The sequence below is a fragment of the Salvelinus alpinus genome, chromosome 7 (genome assembly GCF_045679555.1).
Source record: "Salvelinus alpinus chromosome 7, SLU_Salpinus.1, whole genome shotgun sequence".
In the NCBI taxonomy this organism is placed as follows: domain Eukaryota; kingdom Metazoa; phylum Chordata; class Actinopteri; order Salmoniformes; family Salmonidae; genus Salvelinus; species Salvelinus alpinus.
In genome coordinates, this window is record NC_092092.1 from 33,813,370 (window position 1) to 33,837,377 (window position 24,008).

The 24,008-nt window shown below is 45.4% G+C and overlaps 2 protein-coding genes across 2 annotated transcripts; both read left to right on the top strand.

Moving 5' to 3' along the window:
• The first annotated feature begins 4,584 nt into the window (after positions 1-4,584).
• LOC139580843 (guanine nucleotide-binding protein subunit alpha-13-like) lies at positions 4,585-15,589 on the top strand. Its single transcript, XM_071409905.1, has 6 exons — positions 4,585-5,004; positions 5,616-5,842; positions 12,696-12,746; positions 12,851-13,051; positions 13,170-13,304; positions 13,522-15,589. Exons 1-6 carry the CDS (start codon positions 4,722-4,724, stop codon positions 13,756-13,758), a joined length of 1,134 nt encoding a protein of 377 aa, XP_071266006.1. The 5' UTR covers positions 4,585-4,721; the 3' UTR covers positions 13,759-15,589.
• A 4,017-nt stretch (positions 15,590-19,606) lies between these two features.
• Positions 19,607-21,041, top strand: LOC139581866 (proteoglycan 4-like). The gene is made up of 2 exons (XM_071412085.1): positions 19,607-20,224; positions 20,292-21,041. The coding sequence occupies exons 1-2, from the start codon at positions 19,607-19,609 to the stop codon at positions 21,039-21,041; spliced, it is 1,368 nt and encodes a 455-aa protein (XP_071268186.1).
• The last annotated feature ends 2,967 nt before the right edge of the window (positions 21,042-24,008 follow it).

Below are 24,008 nucleotides of genomic sequence, written 5' to 3' on the forward strand. Positions count from 1 at the left end.
GGGGAGGGTCTGGGTGGGCGTCTGTCCGCGGTGGCGGCTCTGGCGCGGGACGTGGACCCCACTTCACCATTGTTTTTGTCCGCCTCCTTAAATCGCCCCCGTGGCCTCTAATGAGCGGCGATCCTCGCCGCCGACCTTGGCCTGGGAACCCTAGCCATGGGTCCCGAATGGACGGGAGATTCCGGCAGCACCGGAGTGAAGGACGACTCTGTCAGGTCCTGGCTGACTGACGGCTCTGGCAGGTCCTGGCTGACTGACGGCTCTGGCAGGTCCTGGCTGACTGACGGCTCTGGCAGGTCCTGAATGAAGGACGACTCTGTCAGGTCCTGGCTGACTGACGGCTCTGGCAGGTCCTGGCTGACTGACGGCTCTGGCAGGTCCTGGCTGACTGACGGCTCTGGCAGGTCCTGGCTGACTGACTGACGGCTCTGGCAGGTACTGGCTGACTGACGGCTCTGGCAGGTCCTGGCTGACTGACAGCTCTGGCAGCTCCTGGCTTGCTAGCGGCTCTGGCAGGTCCTGGCTGACTGACGGCTCTGGCAGCTCCTGGCTGACTGACGGCTCTTGCAGCTCCTGGCTGACTGACGGCTCTGGCAGCTCCTGGCTTGCTAGCGGCTCTGGCGGCTCCTGACTGACGGACGGCTCTAGTGGCTCGGGACAGACGGGCGGCTCTAGTGGCTCGGGACAGACGGGCGGCTCTAGTGGCTCGGGACAGACGGGCGGCTCTAGTGGCTCGGGGCAGACGGGCAGCTCAGACGGCGCTGGGCAGACGGGCAGCTCAGACGGCGCTGGGCAGGCGGGCAGCTCAGACGGCGCTGGGCAGGCGGGCAGCTCAGACGGCGCTGGGCAGGCGGGCAGCTCAGACGGCGCCGGGCAGGCGGGCAGCTCAGACGGCGCTGGGCAGGCGGGCAGCTCAGACAGCGCTGGGCAGACGGGCAGCTCCGGACAGGCAGGAGACTCTGGCTGCGCTGGAGAAGAGGAAGGCTCTGGCAGCGCTGGACAGGCAGGAGCAACTGTAGAGAGAAACCGGAGAGACAGCCTGGTGCGGGGGGCTGCCACCGGAGGACTGGTACATGGAGGTGGCACCGGATATACCGGACCGTGAAGGAGTACAGGAGCTCTTGAGCACCGAGCCTGCCCAACCTTACCTGGTTGAATGTTCCCCGTAGCCCTGCCAGTGCGGCGAGGTGGAAGAGCCCGCACTGGGCTATGCTGGCGAACCGGGGACACCATGCGTAAGGCTGGTGCCATGTACGCCGGCCCGAGGAGACGCACTGGAGACCAGATGCGTTGAGCCCGGCTTCATGGCACCCGGCTCGATGCCCAACCTAGCCCGGCCAGTGCGGCGAGGTGGAATAGCCCGCACTGGGCTAAGCACGCGTACTGGGGACACCGTGCGCTTCACCGCATAACACGGTGCCTGACCAGTACGACGCCCTCTCACTCCACGGTAAGCACGGGGAGTTGGCTCAGGTCTCCTACCTGGCTTAGCCACACTCCCTGTGTGCCCCCCCCCCCAAGAAATGTTTGGGGCTGACTCTCGGGCTTCCAACCGCGTCGCCGCGCTGCCTCCTCATACCAGCGCCTCTCTGCCTTCGCTGCCTCCAACTCTGCTTTGGGACGGCGATATTCCCCTGGCTGAGCCCAGGGTCCCTTGCCGTCCAGAATCTCCTCCCAAGTCCATGAGTCCTGTGTCTTCTGCCGCTGCTGCTGCTGTCCTTTACCACTCTGCTTGGTCCTTTGGTGGTGGGTGTTTCTGTAACGGCTGTCTATCTCTTCCTCCTCATCTGACGAGGAGAGGCGAGAAGGATCGGAGGACCAATACGCAGAGTGGTAAGTTTCCATGTTTTAATATAATCCACGAAAACAAGACACAATACAAAATAACAAAATAACTAACCGAAACAGTCCCGTGTGGCAACAAACACTGACACGGAAGACAAACACCCACAAACCAACAGTGAAAACAGGCAACCTAAATATGGCTCCCAATCAGAGACAATGCAAAACACCTGCCTCTGATTGAGAACCATATCAGGCTAAATGAACAAACCTAAACATAGAAACAAATAACATAGACTGCCCACCCCAACTCACGCCCTGACCATACTAAATAAAGACAAAACAAGGGAAAATAAAGGTCAGAACGTGACACAAACACCGGCTTCTCGGGCATTATCACTTAATTGTACTCCGGACTCCGACACTGCTCGACCTAATATACAGTTGAAGTCGGAGGTTAACATACACCTTAGCCAAATACATTTCAATTCAGTTTTTCACAATTCCTGACGTTTAATTCTAGTAAAAATTCCCTGTCTTAGGTCAGTTAGGATTACTACTTTATTTGAATAATGTGAAATGTCAGAATAATAGTCCCATGGTGTTGAATAGTCCTTAATAGTCCCGTGGTGTTTATACTTGCGTACTATTGTTTGTACAGATGAACGTGGTACCTTCGTTTGGAAATTGCTCCCAAGGATGAACCAAGAGTTTTAATGACTCCAACCTAAGTGTATGTAAACTTCCGACTTCAACTGTATCTATATTTCTTAATTCCATTCTTTTACTTTTAGATTTATGTGTATTGTTGTGTATTGTTAGATATTACTCCACTGCTAGGAACACAAGCATTTCGCTAAACCCGCCATAACATCTACTAAATATGTGTATGCGTCTAATACAATTTCATTTGATTTGCTGGTTGCAAGGACACACCCAAGAAACACCCACATCCCCAAGTCAACTCATGTTTGGTTGATGTCACGGCCCGCCAGCATTTCTTGAGGAGCAAGCCAAAAAATGAGGCCAAATCAGCGGGTGCAGTTCCCCTTTAAGTTACACAGAGAACCCAGTTTTAGTACCCTGTTGGTAACAGAAGCTGGCACAACAAGCATGGTCCCAGCTAGGAATGCAACAAGAGTTTGTCCTGTCCAGTACAGTTAGTACAAATGGGTTGGATTATCTGCTGGCTGCTGGAGGTGCTAATACTAATCACACAATAATAGATCAGATAATACTGATCACACAAGTTTGTGAAATGCTGTTCACGAAAGTAATGTATTTACACTTTGCACATTGAGAATAGGTGGTCTCATTTTACTGCATAGGTTAGCTCTCTCACACTCTCATTAACACCTGTGAAACAACTAAACATGACTAGCTGGTTAATTGTAAATATAGACAGGCTTTCCTGGGAATGATGTTTTATTTATCCAGAGGAACAAATCCATAACAGCTGAGTTTTAAAAATGGCTACTGTAGGAGAAAATGGCATGCTATGATTTTTTTTTATCATGATGTATTATTATCATATAGGTGCATTGGGTCGACAAACCGGATAATAATACAACACATCACACTCCACTGCCCAGCGTGTGATGAACGAATAGTCGATACTATATATTTTGATAAATAAATATAGCAACACACTGTAGCCTAGATGTCTGCATCTGCCCTGTAGCATAACGATCTCTGATAGAGCTAACCTACCTACCTTTTTGAGACATGCCATCCTAGGTCGGAACCTCTGTCCATGATCCCGTACGTTTCTGATGGTCATGTTGTCTGCCTTCCTCCCCTATTATTCACAATGATAACGGCTACACTCTTAATGAATGTAGCCTAATATTTCTCCAGCCAAAGGGAAGACGCTAGATGCGAAGGAATAAGCGAGCAGGTTATCAATACAATGACCAGCATGCATCGATAGGGATGGAGAGGGAGATCGTATTAGCCAATCAGGGCACGGTTCTATATTTCCACCAGTGAACCACCTGTCTGTCTGCCATAGCCTGCTATATGAAGTAAGGTAACCGATATGCTCTGCATTTATGCAACTGTGTGGTGTGACCACCAGGTGGGGACATTGGATCATACATCTCAGAGCCTAAATGATTCATGATCAAATCATGATTGTAATTTGGCAGTGTTGAATTGTTCTGTTAAATGTTAAATTAGAGCTTTGATGTGATGTGAATAATAAGGTATTTCAATGTTATAATTTTAGGAACAGCTATTTTGTTTAATTTGGTCAACTTTGGTCAAAAATGTGGTCTAAATGAGGATGTAAAAAAGTTTTATCAGGGCAAAATGAAAAGAAAAATCACATGGTTAAGTGATGAGATTAATGTATTAATTTTGCTTTGCAAGAAAGGAATTATATGCTAGATTTGTACTGTACTGTCATTCAAAGCACACTTTCTGGTTATATAAGAGATAGGGGCTTGCCCAAAGGCTTGGTCCTGTGTGTGTGTGTGTGTGTGTGTGTGTGTGTGTGTGTGTGTGTGTGTGTGTGTGTGTGTGTGTGTGTGTGTGTGTGTGTGTGTGTGTGTGTGTGTGTGTGTGTGTGTGTGTGTGTGTGTGTGTGTGTGTGTGTGAACATTAACACAGGCAGCCCAATTTAGCGGTGCAATAATTTCAAGTAGGTCCCTCCCCGTTTCGTTCCGTTTGTTTCCGTTACTAAACGTTTTGCAACAGAATCTGCGTAATGAATACACCCCTGATATTTTTCCACGTATTGGTATTTTGTTCAATCAGATCAGCTCTTTCTACAATAATTGGGTAAAAGATCAGAATTGGGATGCCTGTGTAAACGCAGCCAGTGTGTACTTACATAGAAATCATTATATTTCTATGGCGTAGAGTAGACAGTAGCGTTTCCGCGCTCCTCACATGAACGCGCAAACTCTCTCCCGTGTATCGATGAAGCTGGTTGAAACATGGCGGACTTCCTGCCGACCCGATCCGTGCTAAACCAATACTTCCCTGCTTGCCTGCTTACCAACACCGAGGTTGAACAGCTGAGGAAATCTAAGGCGATTGACAAAAGTATTTCCCGGGACAAAACCTACGTGAAACGACTAGTGAAGATACTTCTACTGGGCGCGGGCGAGAGCGGCAAATCCACTTTCCTCAAACAGATGAGGATTATCCACGGGCAGGACTTCGACCAGCAAGCTCGAGAAGAGTTCCGGGCAATAATTTACAGCAATGTTATCAAAGGTAACTAGGGAGAAAGTCGACTGGACTATATCTGAAAAAACTACATTAACATTCTTAACGTTCGTCTTTCGGGCCCGACTGTAACCTGAGTGGTGAAATCTTTTTGGCAAAGTTACCATTATGATTATAAGTGGAGCTGCTATCCGAAGTTAGCAGCAGATTAGCTAGCTACTGTAGGGGTTTAGCTTCAGAAATACAAATTCCCCGTTTAGTGGAGGAACGCCCGACTATAAACTAGTGTGGGAGTATTGCCGTTTCTAATGTAAAATTGCAATGTTATGTTATAACTAGCTAACTAAATCAGATATACACTAATAATGACGCAAAAAAAAGGCATTAGGACGCCTCTTTAGAAAATTTGACTTCCTGCTGCCAGCTCTAAAATTCAACTAATCTAAAGTTATTCTTTGAGGGGTTTTTTCAGTTTCGTTTGAACAGTGGTGTAACATGCCTCCATAGTGACCAAACTATCTAACTGTGGTTTATATCCTCGAACATTCAGACTTCTTTTAAATCAGCCTTGTTGCCTTCTGATACTTGTCAGATAGGGTTGTGGGCCATAGAGACCCCCGTGTGTGTGTTTAACTCTAAACCCTATCTCTCCCCTTCAGGTGTGCGTGTGTTGGTGGACGCACGGGAGAAGCTTCAGATCCCCTGGGGTTCCCCTGACAACCAGGTGCACGGAGACAATGTGATGTCATTTGACACACGATCTTCGATGATGGTGCACGGCCAGGTGGAGACGAGCGTGTTCCTCAAGTACCTGCCCTCTATCCAGGCCCTGTGGGCTGACGTTGCCATACAACAAGCCTACGACAGACGCAGGGAGTTCCAGCTGGTCAGTACACACACGCATGCACAGATACACACACAGACTCATCAGGCCTCTGCAGACTGGCTGAAGTGAAAGTGAAACTGAGTAGAGACCAGAGACTTGCTGCTGCTTCCTCCCTTGTCTCTCAATGTCTCTCTCTGCATATGTGTTAGTTTGGTGTTTGTGTCGGATGCTCAAGCTGCACGTGCATCAGTCTGTTAGCTGTGCAGACCTCAGCTCTCCTCTCTTGACACCTGGTGTTTCCTAACACACACACTAGGGCTGGGAATTGCTAGGGACCTCACGATACAATATTATCAAGATACTTAGGTACTGCTGCGATATGTATTGAGGTTTTATCATGATTCTGTTGTATTGCATACTGCATCGATTTGCATCGATACTGCAATTTTTTTAAATTGTGTTTGATGTAATACTCACTCTGTCTGCTGCAGAGGAACAAGGAAGAGCCATGAGAAAATGAGTTGGAGTCATGAAAATAAATGCTGATAACGTTCAGTCAAAGTTTGCGTACACAGATTTGCAGACGTTATCGCAGGTGCGGAGAAATGCTTGTGTTTCTAGCTCCAACAGTGCAGTAATACCTAGCAATACAAGCAATGCACACATAATCCAAAAAGTAAAAAGAAAGAAATTAAGAAATGTCGGATCGAATTAGCAACCCAAATAGCACAGGTTGGCTCACCATAAGATGGGGGAACAAGCTATAGATGGAAAAATACATGAGTGTTGGTGAGATGTTTGTTGGTGAGATCGAGTATGATTTGTGCTGGAATGCTGATCTGCTTACAGGCAGAACACACACTCACTCAAAGCCCTGTACCGGCTGCATTCAACACTGACATAAAAGTGACAAAGCAGCAATACAGCAGTGACAGACAGATTTACAGGATGCCAAGGAGCTATATAAGTCAGTGTCAGGCCTGAAATTTCTTGATTTTAGGGGCAAGGCCATCCCCACATACTGAGCACTTGTTGGCAGCTTTTCATTCACTCTGCCGTCCAACTCATCCCAAACCATCTCAATTAGGTTAAGGTCAGGTGATTGTGGAGGCCAGGTCATCAGATGCAGCACTCCATCACTCCTTCTTGGTCAAATATCCCTTACACAGCCTGGAGGTGTGTTTTTGGTCATTGTTCTGTTGAAAAACAAATAATAGTCCCACTAAGCACAAACCAGATGGGATGGCGTATCGCTGCAGAATTCTGTGGTAGCCATGCTGGTTAAGTGTGCCTTGAATTCTAAATAAATCACGGACAGTGTTACCAGCAAAGCACCATCACACCACCTTCCCACATGCTTCACGGTGGGAATCACACATGCGGAGATCATCCGTTCACCTACTCTGCGTCTCACAAAGACACTGCGGTTGGAACCAAAAATCTCATATTTGGGCTCATTAATGTCCATTGCTCGTGTTTCTTGGCCCAAGCAAGTTTCTTATTATTATTGGTGTCCTTTAGTAGTGGTTTCTTTGCAGCAATTTGACCATGAAGGCCTGATTCACGCAGTCTCCTCTGAAAAGTTGTTGATGTGTCTGTTTCTTGAACTCTGAAGCTTTTATTTGGGCAGCTTCTGAGGTGGAGTTACCTCTAAATAACTAATCCTCTGCAGCAGAGGTAACTTCTTCTTTTTTAACATTTATTTAACTAGGCAAGTCAGTTAAGAACAAATTCTTATTTACAATGACGACCTACTGTGGAACAGTGGGTTAACTGCCTTGTTCAGGGGCAGAACGACTGATGTTTACCTTGTCAGCTCAGGGATTCTATCTAGCAACCTTTCGGTTACTGGCCCAATGCCAGGTAGCCTAACCACTAGGCTACCTGCCGCCCTAACTCTGGGTCTTCCTTTCCTGTGGCGGTCCTCATGAGAGTCAGTTTCATCATAGCGCATGATGGTTTTTGCGACTGCACTTGAAGAAACTTTCAAAGTTCTTGAAATCTTCCGCATTGACTGGCCTTCATGTCTTAAAGTAATGATGGACTGTCGTTTCTCTTTGCTTATTTGAGCTGTTCTTGCTTTAATATGGACTGGGTCTTTTACCAAATAGGGCTATTATCTGTATACCACCCATACCTTATCACAGCACAACGGATTGGCTCAAACGCATTAAGAAGGAAAGAAATTCCACATTTAACAAGGCATCACACAAGGGTGCATCGACAGCCGGGAAGTCAGTCTGAGATGTAACAATTTGTGTTTATAACTCTGTGTGGGTGTGTGTCAGGGTTTACGTCAGCCGGTAATAGCCGGCTTTTGGCCATTTTTTTTTTAAATAAATGAAAATCTGATAAATAAAACTGCCGCCAGCCAATTGTGCGGGAAAGAAAAAAAATCATGTTGCTAAATAATGTTTTTTAACCTATTCATTGATTGAAATACCAGTCGATGGAAATGCATTTGACTGGTCATGCTTATCGGTCTATAGGTTCATTTTTGTAGTGCACTGCATATAGAGGCTATGAGCGGAAATCTGTCACGACAGCGTGAGAGCTGCTGCTTCTGCTACAGCTGCTCAAACAGCTCATTCGTTGGCTGCTTGAGTGAAACGTGATTTTTTAAGCCCAATCATTGTGTAACAATTCTAAATGCAATTGTGTGTTAAGTTTTGATAGCCACGATTTTAAAAGCGCTAAAAACATATATTTTTTCCACTGGTAATTAAAGCGTGCTTCCCATTCACCATTCAAGTGGATGTATGCAGGCTTCAGTGCATCACACCACTTTGTAATGAGCTGGAGGCAGTATGCATTTTGGAAACATACAGTCTACTTAATTGTTTGAAGCCTGAATGTTTTACATCATATTATGAGGCATGTCTTACCTTGCTTCAAAGTAAAACCCAACCATAGAAACGTGGAGGCAATTATTTTATAAAGACTTTTCCATATGCCATTGAAACCAGTAGCCTATTTTTCTCATTTGTTTTCAAATAAACTTTCTTTCATTGTCCAGTAGCCAAAGCCACAATCCTAGTCATATTAGCAACCCATGCTTATTTCTGCATCTTTAGATCTCACCTCTTTCTTAATTTCTAACTGATTTTCATCACTGTCACATGAAACAGCTGACATGTATAATGCGCTTTTGACAAGTGTTTTCCTGCTAATTGCATTATGGAACCAACATTCGCACGTTTTGTATTGCCTAGGGTGCGTTGCCTAGGGTGCGTTGCCTAGGGTGCGTTGCCTAGGGTGCGCTGCCTAGGGTGCGTTGCCTAGGGTGCGTTGCCTAGGGTGCATTGCCTTGGGTGCATTGCCTAGGGTGCATTGCCTTATGCACATTGCTGCGCTTTATAATGTGAAGAGATAATCGTTTTTCAACATTTTAAGCAAAACTTTCTGGTCTGTTACCTCAGATTCATTGCATTAAAAAAAAGATCCATAGTTCATACAACCTATCGTCCCACAACTGTCCCAGGGTCTATTTGGAATTGGCTGTTTCTTTCTCGCACAGTACGACAAGCTGACCAATAGAATAGGTCAACAGTAGATTGACATAGTGGCTAGTGATTTTGCTGTTTGTTACTTGTCTTCTTGGCACAGGAAAAGTAAATGTGGCAGTTATTCTAACATCTTCAAAGTGCGCATCGGAATTCGGTAAGGACACACGCCATTGCATCCTCGACTTGCATGTTCTGTTAAGATGAATAGGCCTAGCCATAATCTAAATGTGATTTCTGTCATTCTGAGAACTGTGGGTGGATGCCCTAATCAGGTTGTACGGTAAATTTCTCAAATGTCCTTTAAATTAAAATGCTGCTGATCAAATGTTCGGTGCCACATTTTCCTAACGGGAATCCTGGTGTGTGTGTGTGTGTGTCTTTACAGTAAGAAGGGAGGCAGGATCTGTTACAGAAAAAAACAAGTGGTATGCCTAGCTTTCACTTTTGGGTTGTAGCTGTGGCCATCTGTCAAATGATATCCTGGTTCCCAGTAGCACAGGGCCTGTGTGTATGTTGATCCGTGTGTGTGTATAGTGTAGGCCGTCATTGTAAATAAGAATTTGTTCTCAACTGACTTGCCTAGTTAAATAAAAAATAATTTAAAGGTATTCTGCCTGTATGGACAGACACTTGAGCTCTGGTTTGATCAACTCTACATACTCTGTAATCTTATCCTACTGCACACAGACAGACACAGACAGGTTTTTCAGGCCAGGTGAGTTGTAAAGATAAAAGGCGTTTAGTGTTATTATCGAATGTGTACAGTAAAAAACACACACACACACGATTGTGATCTAATCATCACGAAGACACAAGAATAGATCGTTTTTTAATTTACACTTCTGTAGCTTTCAGGGGTAGAGTGAGTACATGCTCTAACACACACACTCAGACTGGAATGTGAGCCAGACTTGGCTGTGCAGGCTCATGTTTGGGCACGCCACACTTACTGAGAAACAACACCAGACCAGGAGGACAGGGTGGAAAACACACCCAAACTCCGTTACACAGCGCACACACATACAGGCACACGAATGCTCACTTCACATGGATGCACTACAGGGGTTGGCAACTTGCGGCCATTCCACTACAAGGGGTTGGCATCATGTGGCCAACCTGTTTTTTTGAGGGGGGGTCCAAAAACACTAAAATTACCAGGATTCAGTTACAAATTTGTTTAATTGAGGAAATCTATTCCCAAGTTTTCCCACAAGTAAAAATAGACCTATGTGAGCATATTTGATTCTGAGTTTGTACATACAGTGCATTCGGAAAGTATTCAGACCCCTTGACTTTTTCCACATTTTGTAGCCTTATTCTAAAATAAATTCAATATTTATTTTTTCTCATCAATCTAAACACACTACCCCATAATGACAAAGGGAAAACAGGTTTTTAGAAGTTTGTGCAAATGTATAAAAACATAAAACCCGATACCTTATTTACATAAGTATTCAGATCCTTTGCTATGAGACTCAAAATTGAGCTAAGTTTTGTCCTGTATACAGCATTCTTGATGTTTCTATAACTTGATTGAAGTCCACCTGGGGAAATTCAATTGATTGGACATGATTTAGAAAGGCACAGAACTGTCTATATAGGGTCCCACAGTTGACAGTGCATGTCAGAGCAAAAACCAAGCCATGAGGTTGAAGGAATTGTCCGTAGAGCTCCAAGACAGGATTGTGTCGAGGCAAAGATCTGGGGAAGGGCACCCACAAATGTCTGCAGCATAGAAGGTCCTCAAGAAAACAGTGGCCAACATCATTCTTAAATGAAAGAAGTTTGGAACCACGCAGACTCTTCCTAGAGCTGGCCGTCTGGCCAAACTGCGCAATCGGGGGTGAAGGGCCTTGGTCAGGGAGGTGACCAAGAACCCGATGGTCACTCTGACAAAGCTCTAGAGTTCCTCTGTGGAGATGGTAGAACCTTCCAGAAGGACAATCATTTCTGCAGCACTCCACCAATCAGGCCTTTATGGTAGAGTGGCCAGACGGAAGCCACTCTTCAGTAAAAGGCACATGACAGCCCGCTTGGAGTTTGCCAAAAGGCACCTAAAGACTCTCAGACCATGAGAAACAAGATTCTCTGGTCTGATGAAACCAAGATTGAACTCTTTGGCCTGAATGCCAAGTGTCACATCTGGAGGAAACCTTGCACCATCCCTACGGTGAAGCATGGTGCTGGCAGCATCATGCTGTGGGGATGTTTTCAGCGGAAGGGACTGGGAGACTAGTCAGGATCAGGGGAAAGATGAACGGGTCAAAATAGAGAGAGATCCCTGATGACAACCTGCTCCAGAGCATTCAGGACCTCAGACTGGGGGCGAAGGTTCACCTTCCAACAGGACAATGACCCTAAGCACACAGCCAAGACAATGCAGGAGTGGCTTTGGGACAAGTCCCTGAATGTCCTTGAGTGGCCCAGCCAGAGCCTGGACTTGAACCTGATCAAACATTTCTGGAGAGATCTGAACATTTATGTGCAGCGACGCTCCCCATCCAACCTGACAGAGCTTGAGAGGATCTGCAGAGAAGAATGGGAGAAACTCCCCAAATACAGGTGTTCCACGCTTGTAGCGTCATACCCAAGAAGACTCGAGGCTGTAATCGCTGCCAAAGGTGCTTCAACAAAGTACTGCGTAAAGGGTCTGAATACTTATGTAAATGTGAGATTTCAGCTTTAATGTTTATAAATTTGCTAAAATTTCTTGACCTGTTTTTGCTTTGTCGTTATGGGGTATAGTGTGTAGATTGATGGGGGGGGGCTATTTAATCCATTTTAGGTTAAGGCTGTAACGTAACAAAAAGTGAAAGTGTCTGAATACTTTCCCAATGCACTGTATAAAGTTTGTATGTGAAAACTACTTCTAAGACCATACATTCAGTTGTTCCGAACACACTTGAGCTGAAGAGGGAGGCTCACTCTGCTGCAATTTAAGGTGTTTACATGCCCTAATAATTTGAAAGATTGCTCAGAAAACCATGTTTTAATTGGCGTAGGTTTACTTCGATTGTTGACCTTTTGCCAATTCAAGATAAGCAGAGTAAGGTGTTTTTATATGACTATTGCATAATCTGCCTGCTCCCATAATCAGCTTAATATCGAATTATTAGTATGCATGTAAACGTGCTCAATGAAATCAAAGTATGACATTATTGTTATTTTCAAACATAATCAATATTTAGGCTTAGTTGTGGTCAATGTGGTCTTTCCAATAATTGTAATTGAGTTCCGGCCCCCGACCATTCGCTCCGACACAAATCGGCCCGCGGCTGAATCTAGTTGCCCTACCACTGTAGTACACTCACTCACTCATTCACATGCAGCAGTTTTAGGCTGTGTACATAATCTGAGTATTAGTAGGATTGGCAATGAAGCTAAAACACATTTCTCTCCTCTCTCAGGGTGAGTCGGTTAAGTATTTCTTGGACAATGTGGAGAAGCTGGGGGAGCCGGTAAGTTTCTCTCCCTCACCCTCTTTCCCTCCATAAATCACTCTGCCTCCTTAACACCCCCATCCACTTCTCCTGTCTTCTACTCATCCCTCTCTCTCCTCCAGAGCTACATCCCTTCCCAGCATGACGTCCTGCTAGCCCGTAAGCCCACTAAGGGCATTCATGAGTATGACTTTGAGATCAAGAGTATTCCCTTCAAGATGGTGGATGTGGGAGGACAGCGCTCGGAAAGACGGCGGTGGTTTGAGTGTTTTGACTCTGTCACCTCCATACTGTTCCTAGTGTCTTCTTCAGAGTATGACCAGGTACACACACATTGGACACTCACGCAAACTGAACACGCTCACCACACACGCCCTCTGTTTCTCTCTCACACACACAGACACAATACCTAATTTATTTTTTGTCCCCTGTGTGTTCTAGGTCTTGATGGAGGACAGGCAGACCAACCGGCTGAGAGAGTCGTTGAACATCTTTGAGACGATTGTCAACAACCGAGTCTTCATCTCAGTCTCCATCATCCTCTTCCTCAACAAGACTGACCTGCTGGAGGAGAAGGTCCGTACAGTCACATTCCCCGTAATCACAAACTCGTTTACCTAAGACGGTGTGCTTAGAGATGCCTTGCATCGCATGAGTCCTCACTGAAGAAAATGGGCTCTTAGCTTTTCAGATAGAAATATATTGATGTCAAGTGTTGTAATTTGAGGCCAAACCAACCTTCTGATTGTGCTGACTTTCCATGTTATGTTCGTCTGATCCTTGTTCTCGGCAGGTCTTGAATGTTTCGCTAAGTAAATACTTCCCAGAGTACACGGGGCCGGACCACAGCCTGCCGGACGTCCAGAAGTTCCTAGTGGACTGTTTCCGGGAGAAGAGAAGAGACTTGACACAGAAGCCTCTCTACCACCACTTCACCACAGCCATCAACACAGAGAACATCCGCCTGGTGTTCCGAGATGTCAAGGATACTATCCTCCATGACAACCTCAAACAGCTGATGCTCCAGTGAACTATGACCTCCAGAGAGGACCTGAGCAAAACAAGCCTCCGAGAGGACCCCAGAGAGGACTTATTCTCCTGCCTGAAAGAGGACCTGATTGAGGACCTCTCACCTTTTTAAAAAGAGGACCTGCAATAAACCAGCCTTTAAGAGGACCTGGTTGAGGACACCCATGCCTTGGGGAGGACCTTGACGTTCCACTTCTGTTTAGATGTTTTTATTTGGTTTTTACTGCCCTGTGGTGAGTGGATGGTCTAAAGACTGCTCTGAAGTCAGTTTGGCTAGGGACATGATTGAATGCTGGATAATAAGCTCTGTCCCTGGGCCAGTTTGATGTCTACCCTGATGCATACCGTGCTGTCATAGCCCCTCTCCTGGTCCACTGATCTGTGTGACTAACTGATGGAGAAACCATAACGTCTTCATACAACATCTTAATAACCCTTAATCACTGTGTGTGTGTGTGTGCGCGCACGCATGTGTTAATCTGTACTGAGCTATCTGTGTATACCTGTCTAGCCTTAGGTATTTGCGTAAACTATCCTTTAATCAATCATGTTCTTGATCACCTACATTCCAATGTGTGTGTGTATACAGTTAAATGTCTGCCTTCCTATTCCCTGGTAGTTATCTTGTAACTCCGCTGTAAGGACACACACACTTGCAGCAGGCAGGCGTGCCGGTTAGCTAATATTGTTATCTCAGGGTTGTATGGAGACCATTGTATAAACGTCATTATTGTGTCTGTAGTCTATTGTCTAGACCCCTCAAATTCAAAATCTGGACCGTCGTTGCTTTTTTTCCATTTTCCCCCTCTAGTCAGGGACTGGTTTAGACCTGGGACATCAGGTGGGTGCAATTAATGATCAGGTAGAACAGAACCAGCAGTACTCCATACCTCGTAGGGTCATATTTGAATACCCCTTGTCTATATTGGATACTCCAGGTTAAAGCTTTGGAAGAAACGGGCTGCAACGGGGAGGTACTATCTGAACTTGTCCAATAAGGAACGCCTGTTTTCTTTTTTTTTCTTTTTCATTGCACAATGTTTTGAAACGTTTTGCTACAGTGTGCTCTAATGAATACAACCCAGAAGAGCAGAGGGGTGTGTCTCAGACCCTGGGCTGCATTCATTTTGGGAGCAAATGTTATATAACCGTCAGGTAGATCCATACAGGCATGTTAATTCCTATATGAACGTTCTATAACGCCTCCCTCCCCTCCCATTGGTGCCCTCGTAAAGGAACGTGCATTGCGTTAGACAGCCTCTCTGGCCATCTGTTTGATGTTTATAGTTGTACAGACTGACTCCAATTTATATTCTAGTTGAAATGTTTTTGTTTCTTTCCTGTCTATACTGTAACCTGTGTTGTTGACGACCATCGTGTGTGTGTGTATACTGTCCTAATGTGTATAGGTATGCTGACACTGTAAAATCTGCCACCTTTATAGTGCTGAATGACAGCTTGAGGCTGACTCCAGATCAGCGTTTGAACGTTTCTCTCCTGCTAAATCACACTCTGCCTTCACCGTAAGTGTATAAGGATCAACTGTCATAGTTTCCCTCTAGCTACGGAGATGACGCGTCTGTCTTTCCGCTGTACCTCTCTGGCTCTGGCCTTGTACATACTGACACCTGATGCCTTAGTTGTAATATAAAACACTTGGTTTACTTTCATGTGTAAATGGTTGTTTAAAAAATGGGCAGATGATGATGATTGCTGTTTCACACTTTGCCTTGTCGTTGAACAGACTATGGACATGTTTCCTTTTTCTAACAATCAGCGTTCTTCCTTGTTTAATGCCACTCTAACCGTTAAAATAAAACATATTTCTTTAACGAAGTGTGACTTGTCGTTCATTCACGCCATAGACTATAAAGTAGGGGTTCTCTTGTTCTGGACCAGAAGCCTCCGCAGTGTGCATGCTTCAACTCCCCAGGACCTGATTAGACCAAGGTTTCTCAAGTTCAGTTGAACTAAAGAGATCCATCCTCTGACTAGACTGCCTTAAAATTACATCTAAAAAGGCATTACATCTGATTGTTTTCCTACTGCTCTACACAACCTCCTCCACATTTCCAATCTGAATGAAGTATAGAAATGTTTCTAAATGATTATGCGATGATGAGATCTTCATTTATGTCTTCACACCTTTCACATTTTTTTTAAGCAGATTTATGTCAGGACTGAGACTAGACCCCTCAGGAACACTCAACACCTCTTAGAAAGCCATTCTGGTGTGTCTTCGGCATTACGATTTATGTAATTGTCCAGCTGAAAAATACAACTATCCCAGGATTAGTTATTCAGAAGACTGAGGCAGGTGTTCCTCTAACTTTTTACCTGGGCTTTGTTCCTTTCATATTTATTTTGATCCTGACAAACTCGAGTCTGACGGTGACAAGCATACCCATGACATGATGCTGCCCCCATGATACTTGAAAATACAGGGGCAGTGGCGTGTATTCATGGATGCCATGGGAAGCCAGGCTTCCCCATAAAGGAAAAAATATATTTTTTGTTTTTCTGTCGTTCATAAATGTCCTTCACTAGAGGTTGAATGTACAGTGCCTTCGGTAAGTATTCAGATCCCTTTACTTTTTCCACCTTTTGTTACGTTACAGCCTTATTCTAAAATAGATTAAATAAATACAAATCCTCAGCAATCTACACACAATACCCCATAATGACAAAGCAATTTTTGAATAAAAAAAATACCTTATATACATAAGTATTCAGACCCTTTGCTATGAGACACGAAATTGAGGTCAGGTGCATCCTGTTTCCATTGATCATCCTTGAGCTGTTTCTACAACTTGGAGTCCACCAGTGGTAAATTCAAATGATTGGACATGATTTGGAAAGGCACACACCTGTCTATAAAAGGTCCCACTGTTAACAGTGCATGTCAGAGCAAAAACCAAGCCATGAGGTCAAATGTAATTGTCTGTAATGCTCCAAGACAGGATTGTGTCGAGGCACAGATCTGGGCAAGGTTACCCAAATACATTCTGCAGCATTGCTGGTCCCCAAACACACAGTGGCCTCCATCATTCTTAAATGGAAAAACTCTGTTTTCGCTTTGTTATTATGGGGTATTGTGTGTAGATTGATGGGGAAAAGGTTTTATTTAATCCATTTTAGAATACGGATGTAACGTAACAAAATGTGGAAAAAGTCAAAGGGTCTGAATACTTTCCGAATGCATTGCATATCAGTGTCAAGGCTACTGAGGGGAGGATAGCTCATAATAATGGCTGGAACGGTACTTTTGGAATGACATCAACCCATGGAAACCGTGTGTTTGATGCATTTGATACCATTCCACTAACTCCGTTCCAGCCGTTACCACGAGCCCGTGCTCCCCATTTAAGGTGCCACAAACCTCCTGTAGTGTCAAGGCATATGAACTAACAGGTTATAGAGCAAACAACGCAATTATCACAACACATAGGTTGTAAAATGCATTATTTTCCCTGGCTTGCCTTCCCCAGTGATTTTACCCACGCACCGCTTTATGTGATAACTGGCAAAGGGTGTGTAGACTCACTAGGCATTGTAGTGGAGCTGCAGTTTCCACTAGGGGGCAGCAAAGGTCTATTTCAGTAAAATCACTGTCGACTACTAGATACATTATATCTGATGTTTTTATCTTTACAACTGTAACCAATTGCTGTATTGGTAACGAGTGAAATAAAAGTTTTGCAAAAGTAATGTCAGACATTTGGTAACCAGTTATTAATACCAATAAGGCTCCTCTGGAGTTTGTATACATCAATGATGTCTCTCTTGCTGCTGGTGATTCTCTGATCCACCGCTACGCTGACGACACCATTCTGTATACTTCTGGCTCTTCTTTGGACACTGTGTTAACAACCCTCCAGACGAGCTTCAATGCCATACAACTCTCCTTCCGTTGCCTCCAATTGCTCTTAAATACAAGTAAAACTAAATGCATGCTCTTCAACCGATCGCTGCCTGCACCTGCCCGCCCGTCCAGCATCACTACTCTGGACGGTTCTGACTTAGAGTATGTGGACAATTACAAATACATAGGTATTTGGTTAGACTGTAAACTCTCCTTCCAGACTCACATCAAACATCTCCAATCCAAAGTTAAATCTAGAATTGGCTTCCTATTTCGCAACAAAGCATCCTTCACTCATGCTGCCAAACATACCCTCGTAAAACTAACCATCCTACCGATCCTCGACTTCGGCGATGTCATTTACAAAATAGCCTCCAATACCCTACTCAATAAATTGGATGCAGTCTATCACAGTGCCATCTGTTTTGTCACCAAAGCCCCATAAACTACCCACCACTGCGACCTGTACGCTCTCGTTGTCTGGCCCTCGCTTCATACTCGTCACCAAACCCACTGGCTCCAGGTCATCTACAAGACCCTGCTAGGTAAAGTCCCCCCTTATCTCAGCTCACTGGTCACCATAGCAGCACCCACCTGTAGCACGCTCTCCAGCAGGTATATCTCTCTGGTCAACCCCAAAGCCAATTCCTACTTTGGCCTCCTCTCCTTCCAGTTCTCTGCTGCCAATGACTGGAACGAACTACAAAAATCTCTGAAACTGGAAACACTTATCTCCCTCACCAGCTTTAAGCACCAGCTGTCAGAGCAGCTCACAGATTACTGCACCTGTACATAGCCCATCTATAATTTAGCCCAAACAACTACCTCTTCCCCTACTGTATTTATTTATTTATTTATTTTGCTCCTTTGCACCCCATTATTTATATTTCTACTTTGCACATTCTTCCACTGCAAATCTACCATTCCAGTGTTTTACTTGCTATATTGTATTTACTTCGCCACCATGGCCTTTTTTTGCCTTTACCTCCCTTATCTCACCTCATTTGCTCACATTGTATATAGACTTATTTTTCTACTGTATTATTGACTGTATGTTTGTTTTACTCCATGTGTAACTCTGTGTTGTTGTATGTGTCGAACTGCTTTGCTTTATCTTGGCCAGGTCGCAATTGTAAATGAGAACTTGTTCTCAACTTGCCTACCTGGTTAAATAAAGGTGAGAAAACGATTAATGGCTGTGTCCAGGCACTCTGTGTTGTGTTGTGCTAAAAACAGCCCTTAGCCGTGGTATATTGGCCATATATCACAAACCCCCGAGGAGCCATATTGCTTAACTAATGTATAGATCATGTATAGTTTTTTATTCTGACAATAAAGTTAGTCATTAGAGGTAAAAAATAAAACATCTAAAAATAAAACATAATTAATATAATCTATACTGAACAAAAATATAAACGCAACATGTAAAGTGTTGGTCCCATGTTTCATGAGCTGAAATAAAAGATCCCAGATTTTTTTAATATGCACCAAAAAATTATTTCTCACATTTTTTGTACAAATTTGTTACATCCCTGTTAGTGAGCATGTTTCCTTTGCCAAGATAATCCATCCATCTGATAGGTGTATCATATCAAGAAGCTGATTAAACAGCATGATCATTACATAGGTGGACCTTATCCTCAGTAGAGGCGTGTCCATTTTGTGGGAAAACTTTTCTTGAGACTTAACAGCCACCTTCCCAAATGCAAGATGGCTCCAGTCACCATGACAACACAAAGACCCCCCTTGCCTACTTAACCTAATCACATGTAAGAAGAGCAAAAAGACATCATCATCACCTTCAAGAATTTCTACTAAGAGTCAGAAGACATCATCTTCATCATTTTCTCCACCTTCATCAGCACCACCGGCAAAGACAACTAAGACTAAGAAAACATCATCATCTTCCTCATCATTGCAAACTACTAAGAAGAGTAAGTAGACACTGTCATCACCATCTTCATCTTCCACACCATCAACTAAGAGTATGAAAAAGCAGAAGCTCCTTGAGACTTTGATAGTCTCCAAGGAGAGTTTGGTTAAATATCCAGCCCAGACCCCCACGAATCTCAAAGCTACAACAACCACAACCAAGCTCAACGCAGCCCCAGCCCTAGACCCTGCTACAGACACAGCCAAGACTAAACCCAAAGCTACTTCAGTCAAGCTCAACGCAGACCCAGCCCCAGACCCTGCTACAGACACAGCCAAGACTAAACCCAAAGCTACTTCAGTCAAGCTCAACGCAGACCCAGCCCCAGACCCTGCTACAGACACAGCCAAGACTAAACCCAAAGCTACTTCAGTCAAGCTCAACGCAGACCCAGCCCCAGACCCTGCTACAGACACAGCCAAGATTAAACCCAAAGCTACTTCAGTCAAGCTCAACGCAGCCCCAGCCCCAGACCCTGCTACAGACACAGCCAAGACTAAACCCAAAGCTACTTCAGTCAAGCTCAACGCAGACCCAGCCCGAGACCCTGCTACAGACACAGCCAAAACTAAACCCAAAGCTACTTCAGTCTCGCTCAACGCAGACCCAGCCCCAGACCCTGCTACAGTCACAGCCAAGACTAAACCCAAAGCTACTTCAGTCAAGCTCAACGCAAGCCCCAACGAAAGATCCTGCTACAGACACAGCCAAGACTAAATCCAAAGCTACTTCAGTCAAGCTCAACGCAGACCCAGCCCCAGACCCTGCTACAGACACAGCCAAGACTAAACCCAAAGCTACTTCAGTCAAGCTCAACGCAGCCCCAGACCCTGCTACAGTCACAGCCAAGACTAAACCCAAAGCTACTTCAGTCAAGCTCAAAGCAGCCCCAGACCCTGCTACAGACACAGCCAAGACTAAACCCAAAGCTACTTCAGTCAAGCTCAACGCAGACCCAGCCCCAGACCCTGCTACAGTCACAGCCAAGACTAAACCCAAAGCTACTTCAGTCAAGCTCAACGCAGACCCAGCCCCAGCCCCTGCTACAGACACAGCCAAGACTAAACCCAAAGCTACTTCAGGCAAGCTCAACGCAGACCCAGCCCCATACCCTGCTACAGTCACAGCCAAGACTAAACCCAAAGCTACTTCAGTCAAGCTCAACGCAGACCCAGCCCCAGACCCTGCTACAGACACAGCCAAGACTAAACCCAAAGCTACTTCAGTCAAGCTCAAAGCAGCCCCAGCCACTGCTACAGTCACAGCCAGCACTAAAGCCAAAGCTGCTTCTAAGAAGAAGGTGTCACTGAAAGAGCTAATTGAGCTATCCGCTCAGACAGCCAGAGCTGCTGCCACACTATCCAAGGATCCTTTAGCAGGGAAAAAAAGAGAAGCAAGATGCTTCTGGCAGAAGGTGGAGTTTGGGAGCAGTAGAGAGGAGTGGTCAGCCCAGACCCCGCATCCAAGACCACACCACCAGCACAGCTGACCTCAAACGTGACCGTCAGTACAGCAAGACAACCGTATTGGATCATAACCCAACCATAACCTTTGACCTAAAAAAAAACAGTCTACGCAGCAAGACAAGCAACAGGGACCACTCACGGTCAACCACGTTTCAACAGTGCTGGATCGTGTTCAGACCACGAACACTGATCATAACAAAGACCATCTATACAACAAGACCAGATGTCTTTTCACGGTTGACCTTGTTCAAAGCTCAACCACAAACCCCGCCCTCAGTGGTAACCATGAAACTGTTGGCATGTTAGCGCCTGATGCTAACTCAGTCCAGTCGCCAACCCTCAGACCTCACTAACTGGACTAGTCACAAGCAAAAGCCAACACTAACCGAGAGGATAAGAGATCGCAACAGCAACATACAACCCAGCCTTCCCCCCTCCCTTTCAGCCATCACCTCTGTTCCCTCTGCCCCTTCCCTGACCTCTTCAGGATTACCCCACCGTGGCCTGAATAGAGGGTCACCCCACCTCAGCCATTTCTCTCCCTCTCTCTGTGTCTCCATCCCTGTACTCTGATCCTGCCTCTCTCTCCCTCCTCCCTCCTCACTCAATACCCCCCCCCCCCGTATGGACGCAACGCTTGAGATAGGACTCAAGATAATGTCATCACCCTGCTATCTTACTGGCCCAATACTGGAAGGACTGATGCTTCATGCATCTACCTGTCTCCCATTCTCCCCTCCTCCTCCCTCTCACCCTCCCACTCTTTCTGCCCCTCCTCTTTTCTTTCTTTCACCTCTCTCCCTCTCATCGAGGACAGCAACAGCCAATCAGAGCGTGACGAGGGAGAGAGCGCCACTCAACACCAGGAAGTACGGCACTGAGCAGAGGATAATGGGTCAGTAGTGTTTGTCTAGTCCTACTTTATTTAGACTGGCTAACACCGTTAACCTTTGACACCCCTACTCCCTGTAGAAGAGATGATGAGTTGCAGGTGCACTGTCTCTAGGGGAGGTGAGGCTGAAGGAACTGCCTGGCTTGATCGCTAACCGAGCTCCCGTCAACCCCATACAGGGAATACTGGCCCTGCACAGAGATAGGACACCCCGCACACACACTCACTCACACACACTCACTCACACAGTATCTTTTTGATTATCCCAAGATATAGCTCACTTCCAACTGTCATTTTCTATCTCTCTCTAGGATAGCAGTGGTACTACGGGAGGTACTGTATATAGACGTGAGGACAGGTGGAATGGGAGGAGTGGCCATGCTGCTCGCAGGATACTGCATCCTCAGCTACACCTGCAGCTACCCACACATCAGTAAGTGTGTGCATGTGTTTGTCAATTCAAACTCTTTCAAGAAAATCTTTCTTTAATGACTGCGTTTCCCCTCTATAGAGCATGATCGCTGGAGGAAGTACCACTGAGCCCTGGCGGTAAGGGTCAGACTAAGGGGAAACCTCTGTCACTCAAGGACGGAGCCCCTAGTGGTGGAGACAAGATGTGCAGAGCTGTAGTCTCGTGTTACCTGGAAATAAAGGCTAGAAGAGCTGAAGCTATGGCGAGTTCTCTACATAGAATCGTCTGTGAGAGGTGGGAGAATGTGAAAGAGGCAACACTAAGGTGCTGAGCGAAAAAGTCTAATTTCAGTTTCATGTCTTCTAGCCTAGACGTTATATATACACTATATATACAAAGGTATGTGGACACCCCTTCAAATTCGTGGATTCGGCTATTTCAGCCACACCCGTTGCTGGCAGGTGTATAAAATTGAGCACACAGCCATGCAATCTCCATAGACAAACATTGGTATTAGAATGGCCTTACTGAAGAGCTCAGTGACTGTCAACGTGGCACCATCATAGGATGCTCCCAGTTTGTCAGTTTGTCAAATTTCTGCCCTGTAAGTGCTGTTACTGTGAAGTGGAAATGTCTAGGAGCAACAACGGCTCTGCCGCAAAGTGGTAGGCCACACAAGCTCACAGAACGGGACCGCCGAGTGCTGAAGTGCGTAGCGCGTAAAACACGTCTGCCGGGACAGGGGCTGAGATTAAAAATAAAAGAATATAGGACAAAACACACATCACGACAAGAGAGACAACACAACACTACATAAAGAGGGACCTAAGACAACAACATAGCAAGGCAGCAACACATAACATCACAGCATGGTAGCAACACAACATGGCAGCAGCACAAAACATGGTACAAACATTATTGGGCACAGACAACAGCACAAAGAACAATAAAGTAGAGACAACAATACATCACGCAAAGCAGCCACAACTGTCAGTAACAGTCTTTGAATGAAGAGATTGAGATAAAACTGTCCAGTTTGAGTGTTTGTTGCAGCTCGTTCCAGTCGCTAGCTGCAGCCAACTGAAAAGACAAGCGACCCAGGGATGTGTGTGCTTTAGGGACCTTTAACACAATGTGACTGGCAGAATGGGTGTTGTATGTGGAGGATGAGGGCTGCAGTAGATATCTCAGATAAAGGGGAGTGCGGCCTAAGAGGGTTTTATAAATAAGCATCAACCAGTGGGTCTTGCAACAGGTATACAGAGATGACCAGTTTACAGAGGAGTATAGAGTGCAGTGATGTGTCCTATAAGGAGCATTGGTGGAGCACCCTTACCTGCCGATCTATAAATTACATCTCCGTAATCTAGCATGGGTAGGATGGTTATCTGAACCAGGGTTAGTTTGGCAGCTAGGGTGAAAGAGGAGCGATTACGATAGAGGAAACCAGGCCTAGACTTAACCTTAGCCTGCAGCTTTGATATGTACTGAGAGGACAGTGCACCGTCTAGCCATACTCCCAAGTACTTGTATGAGGTGACTACCTCAATGTGCTACCATAGTGCAAATGTTAAAGTTTGGTGGAGGGGGAATAATGGTCTGGGGCTGTTTTTTATGGTTCGGTCTAAGCCCCTTAGTTTCAGTGAAGGGAAAGCTTAACGCTACAGCATACAATGACATTCTAAA

What these genes read in the sequence shown, in the direction of transcription:
- LOC139580843 (XM_071409905.1), top strand. Translation starts at nt 4,722, where the DNA reads ATGGCGGACTTCCTGCCGACCCGATCCGTGCTAAACCAATACTTCCCT. An exon ending in TGGAGAAGCTGGGGGAGCCG is followed by an intron (nt 12,747 to 12,850) that starts GTAAGTTTCTCT and finishes TCTCTCCTCCAG; the next exon opens with AGCTACATCCCTTCCCAGCA. An exon ending in CTTCTTCAGAGTATGACCAG is followed by an intron (nt 13,052 to 13,169) that starts GTACACACACAT and finishes TGTGTGTTCTAG; the next exon opens with GTCTTGATGGAGGACAGGCA.
- LOC139581866 (XM_071412085.1), top strand. Translation starts at nt 19,607, where the DNA reads ATGAAAAAGCAGAAGCTCCTTGAGACTTTGATAGTCTCCAAGGAGAGT. An exon ending in CTACTTCAGTCAAGCTCAAC is followed by an intron (nt 20,225 to 20,291) that starts GCAAGCCCCAAC and finishes ACTTCAGTCAAG; the next exon opens with CTCAACGCAGACCCAGCCCC.